The sequence below is a fragment of the Anolis carolinensis genome, chromosome 5 (assembly GCF_035594765.1).
Source record: "Anolis carolinensis isolate JA03-04 chromosome 5, rAnoCar3.1.pri, whole genome shotgun sequence".
NCBI classification, from domain to species: domain Eukaryota; kingdom Metazoa; phylum Chordata; class Lepidosauria; order Squamata; family Dactyloidae; genus Anolis; species Anolis carolinensis.
In genome coordinates, this window is record NC_085845.1 from 95719151 (window position 1) to 95738160 (window position 19010).

At 42.6% G+C, this 19010-nt stretch overlaps 1 protein-coding gene across 2 annotated transcripts in view; it reads right to left on the reverse strand.

Annotated features, from left to right (window-relative positions):
- The window catches only part of ttll1 (TTL family tubulin polyglutamylase complex subunit L1), a 29620-nt gene extending 10613 nt beyond the window's left edge, over positions 1–19007 (reverse strand). Inside the window, exons 1-6 of one of the 2 annotated variants that reach the window (XM_003221417.4) lie at positions 18863–19007; positions 13899–14069; positions 5814–5930; positions 3449–3657; positions 2201–2381; positions 585–719 (exon numbers count right to left, since the gene is read on the reverse strand). In XM_003221417.4, the coding sequence (XP_003221465.2) occupies positions 585–719; positions 2201–2381; positions 3449–3657; positions 5814–5926 (638 nt within the window). In that variant the 5' untranslated portion in view covers positions 5927–5930; positions 13899–14069; positions 18863–19007. Of the gene's footprint in view, positions 1–584; positions 720–2200; positions 2382–3448; positions 3658–5813; positions 5931–13898; positions 14070–17627; positions 17751–18862 lie in introns of those variants that run through there. The other variant, XM_062981878.1, reaches the window with a different exon arrangement.
- Positions 19008–19010: the final 3 nt, after the last annotated feature.

Genomic DNA, 19010 nt, shown 5'->3' on the forward strand with positions numbered 1-19010 from the left:
CAAAAAAAAACACTGGAGGGCAAATATTGCAGATTCTTGCCCTTTAAAATGTCTGACAAATAGAAACTGACTGTTTTTAAAATTTGCCCCAGATGGTGTGTTTAAGGACAAGAACCTCGAGAAACAATTTTAGAGAGCATCAAATTAATTTCAAAATGTAATTGATTTTTTTTCATGTCAGGAGCAACTTGAGTTGCTTCTGGAGTGAGAGAATTGGCCGTCTGCAAGGACGTTGCCCAGGGGACGCCCGGATGTTTTGATGTTTTTACCATCCTTGTGGGAGGCTTCTCTCATGTCCCCGCATGGAGCTGGAGCTGATAGAGGGAGCTCATTTGCACTCTCCCTGGGTGGGATTCTAACCTGGCAGCTTTCAGGTCAGCAACCCAACCTTCAAGTCACAAGGCTTTAGTCCACTACGCCATCGGAAGAATTGATATCTCAATTCTTCCAGCTTGCTGACATGCAAAACGTACATGCAAATTGAAATGCACCTTCTATTTGCTCAGGATAAAATCTCTCTTCAGCCATATTTATTGCCAGAAAGGAGTATTATCAGAAAATATAACGAAAAAAGAGCAACTTACATATAGCACCGCAAAGGACGATAAGTTGACACTAACACATACAGGCGCAGGTCAAATTTCTTTCCGCCAATCAATAGTGGATTGTTGATATAAAGAGAAATCACATATGCCTCTTTAGAAGACTGAGATACAAACCTAAAGAAATATATATTCTGTTAATCAAAATGTGCTACAAAACTATAATCTCCATTAAAAATAACCACAGAAAAGTAATTGGAGCTACTTCATTTTGATCAATAGTAAGGAAGCTTTTTGAGTCTGAGTGCCACATTTGATCAACTGAGAAGCAGAGGAAGAAGGCTGCGAAAAAACAAGATTGACATCCACCCTGTCCTCTTCCTCAGGTGATCCAGAGAACATAGCTTAGAAGTGGAGAGAAATGGGGCTTGTGGTGGGCAGGATACAAAGGAAAATGGAAAAGGTTTGGGAAAGAGGCTTAATGGGATGGAATGGTAGCCCACCTCTAATCATGGGCTGAAGGTCCCGTAATTATGTTTAGTGCTCTTTCGCAGAACAGATGAACTGGACCCAACATAAGAAATATTTTTTGTAAGTATCAAATGCAAAGATGAAGCAAATTGTTTTCTACCTACCAGTAGGTTTGCAGTTATGAGGCATTTACTAAAGGGTAAGATGTTTCACTATTTTAGAAAAATACTTGTAAACAAGATCCCTTTTGCCACCACCTGACAGAAAGAGGTCAACTCATTACTTTCCCCCTTTTAATGATTATTTGGTAAGAATGACTATTTGATAAGATTATTTGGTAAGAGTAAGGGTTTTTTTTCCGTGTAGGAGCGATTTGAGAAACAGCAAGTAGCTTCTGGTGTGAGAGAATTGGCCATCTGTAAGGACACCCAGATGTTTTGATGTTTTTACCATCTTTGTGGGAGGCTTCTCTCATGTCCCCGCATGGAGATGGAGCTGATAGAGGGAGCTCATCCGTGCTCTCCTCAGGTTGGATTCAAACCTGGCAACCTTCAGGTCAGCAACCCAACCTTCAAGTCATCAGTCCTGCCGGCACAAGGGTTCAACCGACTACGCCACCGGGGGCTTCTACAAGAATAAGATGCATTACTAGGAATTCATATCACTAAGATGAGATCCCTATCATCACACTCTGTAACAAAATTTGAAAAAAAAATCTGTCCCTGGTTTGAAAGTGTTATTTCGTGTTTAATTGAAAACTTCGTTTTTGTGGCAGCCACAAACAATGTTGAATTGTTAGAGACTCAATGAGATATTCATTGAAAAACTAGAGTAAAAAGTGCTGCAGGATGTCCCACAAAAACAAAGTTTTTGCAGTTTAATAAACTTTTAATTTTTTTTTAATGATAGAACCAATTAGGAAATGACATTTATAACCCAGGAACAAAAATCGTGTTACACAGTGTTATATACAGTAAATCCTGTAAGGCCCAATCCTTTTAACAGCTAAGTTCCTGTCCATCTGACACACATATATAAATGTCTCTATAACTTCAGCTGGTAACATTTGTAAGAACAGTTTTGAACAATTATTTGAATAACATTTAAAAATATCCCAAATTTATTCAAACATTCATGACTGCAATAAAATGTCAGCAAAGAAGATTATTTATTTTTTGGAAACATACGTTGATGTTTTGCTGTCTCGAGACCACTTTTTAATTTGTGAAAGTTTATTGATAAGAAATATTCCTTTTCCTTGGGCTTTTCCACATGGCTTCATAATCCAAGTACTGGATGGATTTTTCCGGAATTCTTCCACAAACAAATTGTAATCAGCTGGGAGCATGAAAGTAACAGGTACAAAATCTAAAAAGAGCCAAGAAAAACTCAAGAGTTAAAAGTAGCTGGAAAACAGTGGTCCTAGGGACTGAAGTGCACCCCTTTCAAAAAATAGCAACTGGAAAATAGATGCCAGAGTTATACGTGTGTGTATATGCAGGGCAAGAAAAACTCCAAATGAAATAGAACTGCATGACTAGGAACCAACCTAACAGATAGGTTGCTAAAGGGAAATTTACTCTCTGAGTAGGTTTCCAAGTCCTTCTATATCCTTGAACTGCTAGGCTAAATGAAATCTATGTAATTGAACACAACACAGCCTTTTCAGTGCCACTGGGCAACTCTTAATATTTGGCCATGGTGCCACTAAGGTTCTAAAACCCATCTGCCTTAGAACAGGGCAACACCAACATAGCACACTGGTAATAGCAAGCCACCTGAGATAATGTGCTTCTTGTGAAACCATGGCTAGGCAAAGTTGGTATGGGATTCAAACTGGGTGGAGAATACAACAACAACCTGCAAGGAATATGCAAACTTGTCCATATCAAATTTAGATCAGAAAAGGTGAAAGCAAGCAAGCAAGCAAGCAAGTTCCTGGATAATGAATGGGTTTTGAACTACTTATATTTCATCATAATACAGTAATGAAGTGTAACTATAGTATTATGATTTTGATGTAATATCTTGAGAAGGGAAATGTACATGCAAAATTCGGTGACAATACAGAGATTCAAAATATCGAATATCTAACATCATGCACATTGCAGTGAGCTGTAAAATTAAAACATTTAAAACATGTACGTATTTAAGTGCACACAGAGAGAGGCTGTAGCCGGGGGGGGGGGGGGGGTGTTAGGGGTTCAAATACCCCCCCCCCAAAAAAAAAACTGGTTTACTTATGAATTTTAACTGGTTAATCAAATCCCCATGAGTATCCACTGAAGTTTATCAATTGAGCCTGATTTCTAAATTATTTTGAGTTATGGAACTACTCTTCATGATTCGCTAAAAAAATGTTTCACACACACACCCATTTTTTACCTGGCTATGGCCCTGCATAGAAATATTTCTAATTGACTATATTAACTCACCTAAATAAAGGTATTTTCCATTTTCATCTTTCTCCGCAAGGGGACTACCTTCTTTTTCTAATTCTTTCCTATATCTCTTTATATTTTTTACCATTAGGTCCTTTCGAGTAAGTTCATAATGGTTTGGGAAATGGTTGACAATCTGGTCATCAGAGAGACGGTAACCAGTTTCCACACTGAAGACATTTCGAATAGTTTGTACACTCATCCTGCAAAAATAAATCTGTTAGTGACTTTCCATGGAAAGACTGAATTTGCAATGTAACTACAAACAGATCTGATCAGAATGAAAGCATACAGAATAGATTATAATACACTGTACATGGAGCTTCCTTCAAAGACATTTGGAAGCTTTAACTGGTATAAAACACAACGCCAAAGCAAAAAGGGTGTCTGTGTGTGAGGGGAGGGGTTGTTGGTTAAGACAATGGAAGAAATGAAATAATTGTATACAAAATAAAATAAAAGAATTCATAACCAAAAACAACCGAAGTCATTAACTAAGTAACCTTTTTATTGTATCAGAAGTGATTTGAGAACATACTGCAAGTCGCTTCTGGTGTGAGAGAATTGGCTGTCTACGCTGCCCAGGAACACCCAGATGTGTTAGCTGGAAAGTTTCTCTCAAGTCCCCACAAGCTAGAGCTGACAAACAGGAGCTGACAGATGGGAGCTCACCCCGTCTCGCGGATTTGAACCAGCAACCTTCAGGTCAGCAACCCAAACTTCAGGTCAGCAGTTCCGCTGGCACAAGGGTTTAACCCATTGCACCACCGCCGCTCCCAACAAAGTAACTAAAGCATATGTGGTTTACAATGAAGAACTACCTCATGAAACTAAATGTAATACACAGGTGGTCCCCAAGTTACGAAGAAGATAGGTTCTGAAGGCTTGTTCTTAAGTTGAATTTGTATGTAAGTTAGAACAGGTACATTGTTAAAGTGTAACTCCAGCCATATATCTATATATATATATATAAACTAGCTTTGTCTGGCTACGCGTTGCTGTGGCTTATGGGAATCCTTTGTTGGTCAGGTGGAATAGCAGTGAATAGCCTTGCAGCCTCAAAGCCTGGCCGTTTTCTTCTTATGGGAATCCTTGTTTGGTGAGCTGGAATACAATAGAATAGGTTTGCTGCTTGGAAGGCTGGGTATTTGCGTTCTAGGGGGATGTTTTTTGGGCTGCTAGAATTGCAATGAATAGCCTCGCTGCTTCAACACCTCCCAACAAAGGATTCCCCCAGGCAGGAAGTATCCAGGCTTTGAAGCTGCAAGGCCATTAAATGCTAATCAAGGTGACTAATTGCAGCATTCATACTTGCCACACCGAGACTATTAATTGCTTTTGAACCTGGGCAACCAAGGATTCCACAAAGTAGAAAGCGGCCAGACTTGCAAGCATCAAGACTATTCAGTGCAATTCAAGCTGGCCAAACAATGATTGCCCTACAAAGCAAGTAGCCAGGCTTCAAAGCGGCTCTCTGATTGAGGGTGCTACTCCAGCTCGCCAAACAAGGATTCCCCTAGCTATAACACAGCCGGGCATTGAAGCTGCAAGGCTATTCAATGCAATTCAACCAGACCAACAAAGGATTAACCTTAGTAGAGGGTGGCCAGGCTGTGAAGCAGCAATGCCACTCAGTACTATTGAAGCTGACCAACCAAAGATTCCCCTAGGTAGCAAGCAGCCAGGCTTTGAAGTAGTGAGGCTATTCATTGCAATTCTAGTAGCCCAAAAAACATTCCCCTAGGACACAAGTACCCAGACTTCCAAGCAAGCCTACTCCGTTGCATTCCAGCTCACCAAACAAGGATTCCCAAAAGAAGAAAACAGCCAGGCTTTGAGACTGCAAGGCTATTCACTGCTATTCCACCTGACCAACAAAGGATTCCCATAAGCCACAGCAATGCATGGCTGGGCACAGCTAGTATACATATAAAAGATTATCTGATGTTCTGAAGATATCTAGAGTGAAAAATTGATTTTGAACATTTGGAAGTGCTGAAAGCAGAAGTTACCATATGAAGTTCAACATGTGTCACCTATTTTAGTATTCAAACAGCTGAAAAATGCTGCAAGCATGCACTGATTATTGGATCCCAAGAAACCATAAGAAATGTATAAATTTCAGCAAAACTGGAGTAGGATTCGACAATAAACCACATCCTGCCCTGCACAAAGATTTGGTAAAGGTACTTTGAAAAAGTATGGATCTACTAGGCAGTGTTGCTATTTTTACCCAATAGAAAATTATCATTGCATTTTAATCACCACTACCATCATCATCATCATCATCATCATCCAGTTTCAAGAAATAAACTTCTAAGTATTCCATAATATACTTTATATAAAAAATGCTGCTTACCAGTAGAAGTTCCAGTCTTCATTTTCTGAAACTTGAATCCATCCTCTTTTTTCAAAGTTATTTATTAATACAGATTTTTCAATGTCAGTCACCCATTTTACTTTTCCTGCCATTGTCCTAGAAAGAACAAATTTATTAGCATCATTCACTTTCAGTTTTAGAAATAATTGTATTTATTTTTAATGACAAATGAAAAGTATTCAGAAGATACAGAATGATATGAAAAATGTCCAAAATATATTGCATTTAAAATACAGAATTTTAAAAGGCAATCTAAGGCTTCATTCTGAACCATAGAATACACCAATGTGTCATTCTCTCTTTATAGAGACCTTTCATTTTCTTATCCAACTTGCTATCTCACTAGAGGAAAAATGTGAAAATGATGCAAATATTGTTATTTTTCTCTTTTAAGGCTGCCCACCTCCCTGTGTGTGTGCAGATATATTTATATTTTTCCCATGTATGTCCAGGGAATACATACGGCTGGCAAAGAGTTTATATGGACCAGACAGTTTATGAGAAGTGCAGAAGTGATTTTGGGACTCTGCTATGGCTACAAGTTTCTCTATTGTTTTAATGTATAAAATATGTTTTAAAGGAAGAAAATACTTAACAAATTGGTTATAGAGTATCTGAGAGGTTCCATCCACAAATGGGTAAATTCCCACATGTCAGTCAATTAGGCAGAAGTCCAAGTTCTTTCTGATTTGAGACCATTATGATTCCTTCCTTTCCCTGACAGTTTAATTATCCAGCCCTCACTTAACTACCTATTCCCTTGCAATAAAGTTAAAACTCACCTGAAAATAAACTTAACTGAACCATATCGCTTTGTGGAGAGGAGTGGGTTACTTCTCCTGCCATTCCAGAACTCATAGTAAAATTCAGTTTCTTGTTCTTGGGACAGCATAGAAGAGTGAGCCACCTGCAAATGGGACTCACCCAAGGTCCTATCCCTGGGCAGGAATGTGTGTTCCGTCCCCCAGGACGATGGTTTGCCTTACCTATTGGTCGTTTGTTTGTTTTCCCTCCTTTGCATTTTGTTTGAGCCTCTGGCTGCAAAAGCCTAGGAAAAGTGGCTTGGAATCTGCAATAGCTGGCTGCAGTTTTCTTTGCAGTGATTGGTCAAAGAGTGCAACATCTTAGGACCGCCCTTTTTACCAGGGTCTAGTCTCCATTTTGGAGCTTCATTCTGGCTATTGTCTTCCAACGTGCTGGAGCTGTGCAAGGCTAACTGGGACAAATCATCCTCAAAACCAGGCCAATCTAAGCCTATCCAAATTAGATAAGTATTGAATTATATTGATCTGGAATAGGAAATCTAGTTAGAGGAGCAAAGTTATTCCATCGCTTCTAGAACTAATCTTTGCTGTAAAGATAGGGAAGGAAAGAGTTTCTCCTTCTAATATAGGCAGCGTGATTAGGGTATAGTGGTTTTATAATCACTTTTGCCTTCTGGAACCAGGGATAATTCTGCAACTAAAACCTATGGAAATTTGTTTCATTTTCTGCAACTTTAAGATCTGTGCCAGGTTTACAACCTTGTATGAATAAACATCCTTTTTTGAAGTTATCCAGACTCAGTCGTTCAATATCTATAGGACAGCTTATAGGGATTTGCAGTTCGCCCGGATAAAGGACAGCACGTTTCAGTTTTATAGTTTTTTATTGTCCGGCGGACGGCACAGTTTTGAGGTCGATCAGCGGTTTTTCCGCTTCAGCTAGCTTGCACGGCTTTATAGTTTTTTATAGTTTAGGAAGTTTTAGTATAGGCTGCGGCTTTTCCGCCTGAGCTCAGTCTGCATACCTAAAGACTCTACCAGCGTCTGAGGCAGTGGAGCCCGCTCTCAGACCTGAAGGAGTCAAATAGTGGGGCTCTATTTCCTTGCTATTTGGCTCGCGTGTGCGCACGTGGCCCAGTGGCTTTCTGGGTTTGCACAAGCTGTGCAGTTCCCAGCAACGTCCAGGGCTCCCTCGGCGGTAGACCTCGAGCCGCGGAGCACCAGCGACAGTTCTTTGGCTGGCTCTGAGGCGTGAAGCCCACCAGAACCAGGCTAGAACCTGGACAGGCCTGGCAACGCTGCTGCGAGTTCGGCCGGAGCACTCGGCCGGCTTCGACCTGCCTCATGGTCCGGCGGTGGTGACCTGCCTCATCGTCCTGCGGTGGTGACCTGCCTCATGGTCCGGCGGTGGTGACCTGCCTCATCGTCCTGCGGTGGTGACCTGCCTCATCGTCCTGCGGTGGTGACCTGCCTCATCGTCCTGCGGTGGTGACCTGCCTCATTGACCTGCGGCGGTGACCTGCCTCATCGTCCTGCGGTGGTGACCTGCCTCATCGTCCTGCGGTGGTGACCTGCCTCATCGTCCTGCGGTGGTGACCTGCTTCATCGACCTGCGGTGGTGACCTCCCTTCACAGCGGGGAGGAGGCGTCTCTTCTCTCCTCCTTTCCAAAGCCAGCCTCGGTGCTCCTTCGGCGGCAGGCCTCGAGCCGCAGAGCACGAGGTGCTTGAAAATTTGGCGAAGTCGCCATTTTGGCAGTTTACGTCACTCGGGCAAGGGAGGTATCAAGTGGCAAGTTGCTGTCAGTTGACATTTTGCAGCTTGCCCACCAAAGTCTGGCGCCAAAGGTCACTATCTTTGTAAAGTATAGTTACTTAGTGATATATATTGCTATGGTTAAGTGCTGTGAATTGTATTATATATTGAATTTGCTTTTATTGTAAATTTACTTGCAGGTATATTGCATTTGCCTTTGTTGTAAATTTACTTGCTATTAAGAATACATAATGTCTATGCAATTTCAAGATGATACAAATGGTATATCTCCTTCTGAGGCTGAAATTAGGAATGAAAGGCCCCAAAGGATAAAGCACCCTTCAGCCAAGATGCTAGCCCATCTAATAGATGAAAAGGAGCTCCTCCATGTGAGGTTAGGTTCGGCATGGGAGCGCATTGTAACATTAATGGGCAGAATAGAGAGCTTGGGTATTACAAGGGTGCCATCCATATTACAGACAGACCTTGAAGAGACCTTCGGTCTTTGGAGGGGTTTGGTGTCTAAGATAGTCCAGGTCCTCGAGCGCATTAACGCCAAGGATTCAGAGTTAGAAATAGTGAGTGTTTTAGCTGACACTAATGAGAAAGAAAATAGGGTGAGGGCAATCCTAGCTTCCTTATGCAGCCATGAGACCAATCTTTTAAAATCACCTGCTGTGGCACTTAGTCTTAAGTCCAACCGCTCTAGTCAGGTATCTAAACTAAGGGAGCGTGCATCGTCTAAACACAGCCACTCTAGCAAGTCTTCTGCTGCTGGGAGTGCCATCTCTTCCCTAGCTGCCTTGCACATTAAGGAGGCTGCACGTCTGGAGCTGCAGAGTAAAGTGGCGGGGGCGGAGGCTGATGCTAAGGCAGCTGATCTCACCCTTCCCTTTAAAGAAGAAGAGCAACGACTGCAAATAGAACAGGCCCATAGACGAAGCGAAATGCATCTAGAGAGGCCAATAGACCTGTCAGCGTAAAGGCAGTCGAAACTCAACACAAGACTGATGAACCCAGGTCGGAGGTAAAAGAGTTGCTTTGCCCTATTCACCAAAAGCCTCACAGCTTGGCCAACTGCAGGGAGTTTAGTAGAAAGACATACAAAGAAAGGCAACAGCTAGTTCAAAAGCAGGGAATCTGCTTTAGATGCTGCGGAGCAACTCCACACTTTGCATCCAACTGCAAAGAAAACATCAAGTGTGAGAAATGCAACAGCCTCAAGCATTGCACTGCAATGCACAACTCCAATATCATCTCCCACCCCAAAGAGAACGCTTCACCAAAAGAAAAGTCAGCAGTCGAAGACACCGACAAGCCAGCCGCACCAGAGATGCAGGTGGAAGTTTCAGCAGTCGCCTGTACAGAGCTGTGTTCTGACTCGCACCAGTACAGAGTTTGTCATCCTATCTGCCTAGCGGATGTATATCCAGCCAAGAGCCCTTGGCTTAGAAAGAGACTCTATGTGGCCCTGGATTCACAGAGCGACGCCTCCCTGGCTACTCCAGAGTTCTTCCGCATGTTTGACCTTAAAACCAAGATGGTCGACTACACTATGACTACGTGTGCAGGAAAAAAGAAGTTGCAGGGTCGCATAGCATCTGGCTTCGTTGTCTCCTCTTGCGACCAGAAGAGACAGTTCAAGTTGCCAGACCTGATTGAGTGTTCCTCTATTCCCCGGAACAAAAGGCAGATTGTCACCAGAGAAGTTGTGGAGGCTCATCCACATTTGCGACGGTTAAAGAATGCTATACCAGCCTTTCGGCCAGATGTGGACATTGCCCTTTTGCTTGGCTCGGACTGCCCGAGCTTGTTCTGTGTGAACGACCAAGTTAAAGGACCTCCAGGTGCACCTATCGCACAACAATTGCCATTAGGCTGGACAGTCATAGGCCCAGTGTGCATAAACAAGATGCATCCACCATCGTCGTTGGACTCCAATCAAGCACAGGTGCTTAAAGGTGGACGTCCTACACTTGTGCGCAGTTGCCTAAGTCATATCTCGGTCTACTGCCAAGCAATAACTCCAGAGTATTCCTCCATCTTCAAAGTCTCTGAGAGAGACGAAGCCACAGCGCTCTCGAAAGATGAGCAAAGGTTTTCGGACATTATGAATGCTCAAGTCTCACGAAGTGCAGAGGTGAAAGCCTGCAAATCAACCACAGAAATCAAGATGGGCCAAAGATCTTGTCTGGAACGACACCATTTTGAACGTTTTTCGGAATGGCACAGTCTTCTTAGAGCAGTTGCTAGGCTTATACATCGCTTAGTCTGCAAAGATAGTCAGCCTTTGCAAGTTCAGGACATGTTGAAGGCTAAGGGAGTAATATTCAGGTCAGTTCAGAGGCATGAGTTTAGTCTAGAAATAGCCAGGTTAGAACAAGGGCTTGACACCCCCAGCCGGAGTTTCTTGCGTGAGTTAAACCCATTTCTAGACAAGGAGGGCATTTTAAGAGTGGGAGGGAGGTTAGCTAAGGCTAAACTCAAAGTGTGTATAAAGAACCCCATCATTGTACCCCCCAATAGCCATATTGCTTTGTTGTTGGTTCGTCACTACCATGAGAAGATCCATCATCAGGGTAGAACTCTAACTGAGGCAGCCCTTAGAAATGAAGGTCTGTGGGTAGTTAATGCCAAAAGGTTGGTCAACAGTTGTATTTTCAAATGTGTCAAATGTCGGCGACTCAGACGAAACTGTCAAAGTCAGTTGATGGCAGAACTACCTCAGGATAGGACTTTGACAGACCCACCCTTTTCCCATGTGGGAATCGATGTGTTTGGTCCTTGGGAGGTTGTCACTAGGAAAACCAGGGGTGGTGTTGTAAATAACAAAAGATGGGCGGGTTTGTTTACTTGTTTGTCAAAACGAACTGTCTATATAGAGGTTGCAGAGGGAATGGACACTTCATCATTCATAAACGCATTGAAAAGGTTCATAGCCCTCAGAGGGCCAATTAAGTCAATTTGGTCGGACTGTGGCACCAATTTTGCATGTGCAGACCTTAGCCAACCACTTCTGGAAGAGGTGGAAGGCCGAATACTTAAGCCAGCTTCCAACCAGAAGACTCTGGCAAACCCCAAAGGACAATGCCAAGGTGGGAAACCTTGTGTTGCCAAAGGACAAAGACTTGCCCCGCTATGCCTGGCCTATGGGCATTATACTAAAGACCTTTCCTTGCCCTGACGGTAAGGTTAGAAAAGTTCAAGTAAAGACTCATAGTAAGGACAAAATGTCTGTCCTGGACAGACCAATTAGTGACCTCGTGTTGCTTATTGGAGATGTTTAAAGTTTTATACTGTTGTATTGTTGTGTATACAAAGGTGTTTGTATGTTTTTGATTGGTAAATTCCCACATCCTGGGAATTTAGCGGGGAGTGTTCCGTCCCCCAGGACGATGGTTTGCCTTACCTATTGGTCGTTTGTTTGTTTTCCCTCCTTTGCATTTTGTTTGAGCCTCTGGCTGCAAAAGCCTAGGAAAAGTGGCTTGGAATCTGCAATAGCTGGCTGCAGTTTTCTTTGCAGTGATTGGTCAAAGAGTGCAACATCTTAGGACCGCCCTTTTTACCAGGGTCTAGTCTCCATTTTGGAGCTTCATTCTGGCTATTGTCTTCCAACGTGCTGGAGCTGTGCAAGGCTAACTGGGACAAATCATCCTCAAAACCAGGCCAATCTAAGCCTATCCAAATTAGATAAGTATTGAATTATATTGATCTGGAATAGGAAATCTAGTTAGAGGAGCAAAGTTATTCCATCGCTTCTAGAACTAATCTTTGCTGTAAAGATAGGGAAGGAAAGAGTTTCTCCTTCTAATATAGGCAGCGTGATTAGGGTATAGTGGTTTTATAATCACTTTTGCCTTCTGGAACCAGGGATAATTCTGCAACTAAAACCTATGGAAATTTGTTTCATTTTCTGCAACTTTAAGATCTGTGCCAGGTTTACAACCTTGTATGAATAAACATCCTTTTTTGAAGTTATCCAGACTCAGTCGTTCAATATCTATAGGACAGCTTATAGGGATTTGCAGTTCGCCCGGATAAAGGACAGCACGTTTCAGTTTTATAGTTTTTTATTGTCCGGCGGACGGCACAATGTGATATATTTTACAAAACTACCAACTGAACCACCATTCAGCCAAATCTCACCTGTGGTGATTTGTATCTATCCAACTTAGAATGCTTAATGAAAGTGGCTGGTTCCTTTTAACCTGCTGCATTACATAAGTCTTCTAAAGATACTGAAACTGCACCAGCCAAGCTAGTAGCCGTAGATGCCTTTGAATGACACCAAACATTCTGTGACATTTTTGGTAGAAAACTAATAGTCTGCCCTGATCAAATATGCATAAATTCAGACAGAGCTGCCAACCCAAACTGTCCTTGCTGATGTAATTGCAGTTAGAAAAGCCACCTTAGGAGAGAACATCCTCAAGGAAGCATCTCTGGTTGCAGCAAATGAGGATCCCATAAGCCCATTTAACATCATATTTGATGCTGAAAACCTGGATATTATTTCTGCACCCTTTAAAGATCTCTTTACTTATAGATATGCTGACAACAGAACCCTGTCAAACTTAAAATTCAGTGCAGAGACTTGGGTGTTTCAATGTGTTTTGGTCTCAAACCCTTTTGAAATCGATGCTATAAAAAGGTAGTCCATATCTCATTTCAACCTGTTCTAACTGACCCATTTTAGATCTAGATTACAGCACTTTTCAAAAGTCTTTCAAGTCTTTCTATAGAACTTTCACATTGATTTCCTTCTGGAAGCCAAAATGGCTTCCTAACCTGTGTATAAAACCCTGCAGTTTCAAGGATCTTCTTAGTTATGCAGTTAGAGCCAACAATTTTGGGTTGGGATGAAATACTGGACCCTGTCTTAGCAGATCTGGCAATTTTGATAACTTTCATGGTGGGCTCATTGATATTTGTAGTAACGAAAGAAACCACGGACACCTGGGCCAATGTGCCACTATCAAAACCATCAACACTTTCAGTTACCATTTTAACTTTGTTCTCAAACAAACTGGCATCATTCCATAATGAACCCTCATTGTCTGCTGATGAGGAATCATGAGGCCCTGAAGATCTTTTGAGGAATATCTTCCTCAAGGTGCTGATTGTATTGCTGATATTAGAATGACCATCACCTTGCCTAATAACATCAGCCTGCAGACTTTAAAGATGTTAAATGTTCTATCTTCTTAAATGTTCTATCTCTAATTTAACTTGTCCTTCTCTGCTCCTGAAAAGCTGCTTAGAGGCCCCCTTCCACACAGCCATATAACCCTGAATATCAAAGCAAAAAAAAATCCCACAATATCTGCTTTGGACTAGGCTATCTGAGTCCGCATTGCCATATATTCCAGTTCAAAGCAGGTAATGTGGGATTTTTTTTCAGCTGTGTGGAAGGAGCCTGAGTCTCCTTGTGGAGAGAAAAAGCGGGGTATAAATAAACACAATAATAATGATAAACCAGACAACTCACAATGACAATGAGTTCTGTTCCTAAATGTGTTAACAAGTCAGTTACCAGTTGAACTCACCTTCAGCAAAATATTATCCAAGTATGGACACAGTTGCATCCCCTTTTGCCTGAGGTATGGAACCAGAGGACTCAATACCTTCTTCGTCAATACCTTTGGTACAGACTCCAGACCTTGAAAAGTAATGTTTGGTTTTGTATTGGAAACTCAAGTATTTCCTGTCCACTGGAGCTGTGAAGACATGAAAGTACTTTTTTGGACATTTACAGGCACCATGAGCTCTCAAATTCTTAAATTCTCCTTTACTGTCTGCAAAGTTTCCTTCTTGAATCTCGGGTACCCCACAAAATCACCCAAGATTCAGGACTGGATGAAAACTTCTGTTGCTTTTAGACACAATAAAGAAAACTTCAGTTTCCAATAGATGAGTAATTTCAACTAACAGCATCTATTATTTGCCTGTGTAATTTGCCACAGGAGAAAGAAGCTCCTGTTTCAGTTTCTTGTTGATTAGAATTCTGTACCTCTCCATCACTACTTTAATGTGATGTTATTTCCAGTCATAAGTCCCAACAAAGCAACAGTATTCCCTATACTGGTTGACTCTTGCTGTCTTGCTATCAATATTGAGATCTAACCCTTTGGGAGGCTGATCCAGCTCCTCTTCCTTGATCCTTTCTACTATACTGTCATATCTGTCTGAACTAAGGATGTGGCTTGAAACATAGGTTCTTAAATTGTTGGTCCTAACCCCAAATGGCACAGTGCTGGGTTCATGAACAAATTGGCAACAGTAAAAGTTTTGCCACCTAGTGGCTCTTTCAAAATTTACACAAATCTTCATAGTTGAAGGCTTTCATGGCTGGAATTACTGGGTTGCTGTGAGTTTTGGGGGGCTGTATGGCCAGAGACGGCCCTAGGTATTTTTCAAGTGTATGCGAACAGAATTTTTGCGCCCCCCCCCAAACCAATCACTGAAAAATAAAAGTGTTCAATAAGCAAAAATGTTGGATAATGAGGGATTAAGGAAAAGCCTATTAAACATCAAATTATATTAAGATTTTACAAATTAAGCACCAGAACATCATGTTTTACAACAAATCAACAGAAAAAACAGTTCAATACATGGTAATGTTATGTAGGAGTTACTATATTTACGAATTTAGCGCCAAACATTGAACAGGGATATAGGGCAGTGTGGACTTAAATAACCCAGATAGCCCTCCGGTATTTAAAAAAACCCTCTAAAATCAGGACAATAAATAAAGAGGAGAAATTCAGACAGTAAACAATCAGGAACAGCTAACACCTCCCAAAAAAAGATTTTCCCAAGCAAGAAGAAGCCAGGCCTTGAAGCCACAGGGCCATTAAATACTAATCAAGGTGATTAATTAGAGTTCTTTCTCCCACCCTGGACCTTCTACAGATATATAAACCCCACTTTCCTCACAATCTCTGAAGGCCCCAAAGGCAGGCCCGGCGCGGGCGCCAGGAGGCACTGGGCCACCCGGTGCTCACCAGAGTGCTGGGTGGAAGGGGAAGGTCTCGCCAGGAAGGCCTCACTTCCTGACAAGGCCTTCCTGGCGAGGCCTCAGCAGGAAGACATTCAGCAGTTTGGGGAGCAGAGAAGCGGCGCTTCTCTGCTCCCCAAAGCCCCGAACGCCTTCCTGGTGAGGCAAAGCAGCGAACGCCTTCATTCTCGCCAGGAAGGCATTCATGGCTTTGTGGAGCAGATAAGCGGCTCCCCAAAGCTGCGACCTCAGCTCCTTCCTTGTGGAAGGAGACACGGTGGTGGAGGCAGGCAGCAGGAGACAGGAGATGCCTCGATGGCACCCCCAACAAGATGGCGCCACAGGCAACTGCCTAGTTGGCCTGGTGGTTGAACCGCCTCTGTGTATGGCCATGTTCCATGCTATTAGAACATGCTCATACAGCTTGAAAACCTCACAGCAACTCATTACAAAAGTCTGTTAAAACCAATCTGAAGTGTTTACAGTGGACTCTGTAGGAGATGTTTCAGCTGTACTTTATAAAAAGGAAAACCAGTCTATTTAGCAAGTCTTGCACATGCTGATTTATTATTAGTAAATGTTTGATTTTTATACCGATAGTATGTACCTATATACCTGGAGTTACATTACAATTTATTGGGCAAAAAGGGGTCACAGGTGGAAAAACTGTAAGAAGTCCTGGCCTAAATTACTGCTGTTGTCGAAAACTGAAATCTGAAAAGTCTACCTCTACAAATGGAAAAGAAAATTCCTCTATATCAGGGATCCCCAAACTAAGGCCCGTGGGCCAGATGTGGCCCTCCAAGGTCATTTACTCGGCCTCCACCCTAAGCTTTAGACTTAGGGTCACCCAAAGTCTGAAACAACTTGAAGGTACAGAACAACAGATTTAAAAGAGATATGCACAAGAAATGGTGGGAATCACCAAAGAGGAATTCAAACAAATAACGAACATATGTAGGGAAAAGGTTCGTAAGGCTAAAGCACAAAATGAGCTCAGGCTTGAGAGAGAGATTAAAAACAATAAAAATGGGTTCTTTAGTTATGTCAGTAGAAAAAGGAAGAAAAAGGAAATGGTAGGGCCTCTGCGAGGAGAAGATGGTGAAATGCTAATAGCGGATAGGTAAAAGGTAGAGCTGCAAAACACCTTCTTTGCCTCCGTCTTCTTCCAAAAGTAAATTGGTGTTCAAACTGACCAGTATGAAGCTGAAGAGGTGATAGGGGAAATTCAATCCAAAATAGGTCAAGGAATACCTGGCTACTCTAAATGAATTCAAGTCTCCAGGGCCAGATGAATTACATCCAAGAGTATTGAAGGAACTAGCAGAAGTCGTTTCAGAACCATTGGCTATAATCTTTGAGAATTCTTGGGACACCAGAAGTCCCAGCATACTGGAGGAGGGCAAATGTTGTCCCTAATATCAAGAAGGGGAAAAAGGGGACCCAAACAATTACTGTCCAGTCAGCCTGACATCAATACCAGGAAAGATTCTGGAGCATGTTATTAAGGAGGCAGTCTGCAATAACTTAGAAAGGAATGCTGTGATTACTAAAAGTCAACATGAATTTCTCAAAAACAAGTCATGGCAGACTACTTTTATCTCTTTTTTTATTGAGTTACAAGCTTGCTAGATGCAGGGAATGTGGTGAATGTAGCATATCTTGATTTCAGCAAAGCCTTTGACAAAGTCCCCCTATGAACTTCTTGCAAGCAAACTAGTCAAATGTGGGCTAGGCAGTGCTACCATTAGGTGGATCTGTAATTGGTTAAGTGTCCACACCCAAAGTGTACTCACCAATGGTTCCAGTTTGTCATGGAAAGAAGTGACAAGTGGAATGCCGTAGGCTTCAGTCCCAGGCCCAGTACTGTTCAACATCTTTATTAATGACTTGGATGAAGGTTTAGAGGGCATGTTTATCAAGTTTGCAGATGACACTAAATTAGGAGGGATAGCTAATACTCCAGAGGACAGGATCAGGATTCAAAATGACCTTAACAAAGCTGGACCAAAAATAACAAAATGAATTTCAACAATGACACTACACTTAGGCAGAAAAAATGAAATGTAAAGATACAGAATGGGTGATGCCTGGTTCAACAACAGTCCATGTGAAAAAGATCTTGGGAGTCTTTGTGGACAACAAGTTAAACATGAGCCAATAATGTCAAGCAGCAGCTAAAAAAGCCAACAGGATTTTGGGCCGCTTCAAAAGGACTCTAGTGTCTAGATCAAGGGAAGTCATGATGCTTTTCTATTCTGCTTTGGGTAATCCTCACCTGGAATACTTTGTCCAGTTCAAAAGAGACACTGACAAGTTGGAGGGCGACTAAAATGACCCAAGGTCTGGAAACCATGCACTATGAGGAGCATCTTAAAGAACTTGATACGTTTAGCCTGCAGAAGAGAAGGTTGAGAGGAGACATGATAGTCTTGTGAAAGGATATCACAAGGAAGAGGGAGCAAGCTTGTTTTCTGCTGCCCTGGAAACTAGGACTCGGAGCAATGGATTCAAATGACAGGAAAGGAAATTCCACCTGAACATTAGGAAGAACTTCCTGACCATAAGAGCTGTTCAACACTGGAACTCTCTGCATCGGCATGTGGTGGACGCTCCTTCCTTGGAAGCTATTTAAACAGCAGCTGGATGGCCATCTGTCGGGGGTGCTTTGATTGTGCTTTTCCTGCATGGCAAGGGGTTGGACTAGATGGCCTATGCGGTCTCTTCCAACTCTATTGTTCTATGCTTCTATGAGAGCTGTTCACCAGTGGAACTCTCTGCCTCGGAGTGTTGTGGAAGCTCCTTCCATGGAGGCTTTTAAACAGAGGCTGGATGGCCATCTATTGGGGGGTGCTTTGATTGTGCTTTTCCTGCATGGCAAGGAGTTGGACTAGATGGCCTATGTAGTCTCTTCCAACTCTATTATTCTATGATTCTATGAGAGCTGTTCACCAGTGGAACTCTCTGCCTCGGAGTGTTGTGGAAGCTCCTTCCATTGAGGCTTTTAAACAGAGGCTGGATGGTCATCTGTCGGGAATGCTTTGATTGTGCTTTTCCGGCATGGCAGGTGGTTGGACTAGATGGCCCACTTGGACTCTTTTAACTCTATGATTCTAACAACAACAATCCTAATTAACTTGACTGTGGCCCCTTCCACACAGCTGAATAAAATCCCACTGGAATACATGGCAGTGTGGACTCAGATAACCCAGTTCAAAGCAGATATTGTGAGATTTTCTACCTTGATATTCTGGGTTATATGGCTGTGTGGAAGGGCCCTGTCTCGTCAGGCAGAAGCAGGCCCACACTTCCCATTGAAATACTAGTCAGTTTCTCTCTGCATGCAAGACAGGCAGAACTTGCATCCTCTCCTGACTCTCCACCTGCTCCAGAGCTCCCATGAATGGAACATAGATTAATTGTTACTAAATATCTGGGCTACTCATGTCCCATGTATATTCCTTTCAGCAAAAGAAAACCAGGCGGAGAGCCCCTCCCTCGGAAAAAACTCACCTGCATTGTTTCCTCCAGGAGGCACCCCCTCCCTTCCTGAAGAGGCTGCTTCCGGAGCCGGTTGCTAGGAAACCGGAGGACGCTGCGCGTGCGGAGCGGAAACCCGGGTCTCACGAGAGTCCCGCCCCAGCCGCCTGCGCTGTTCCAA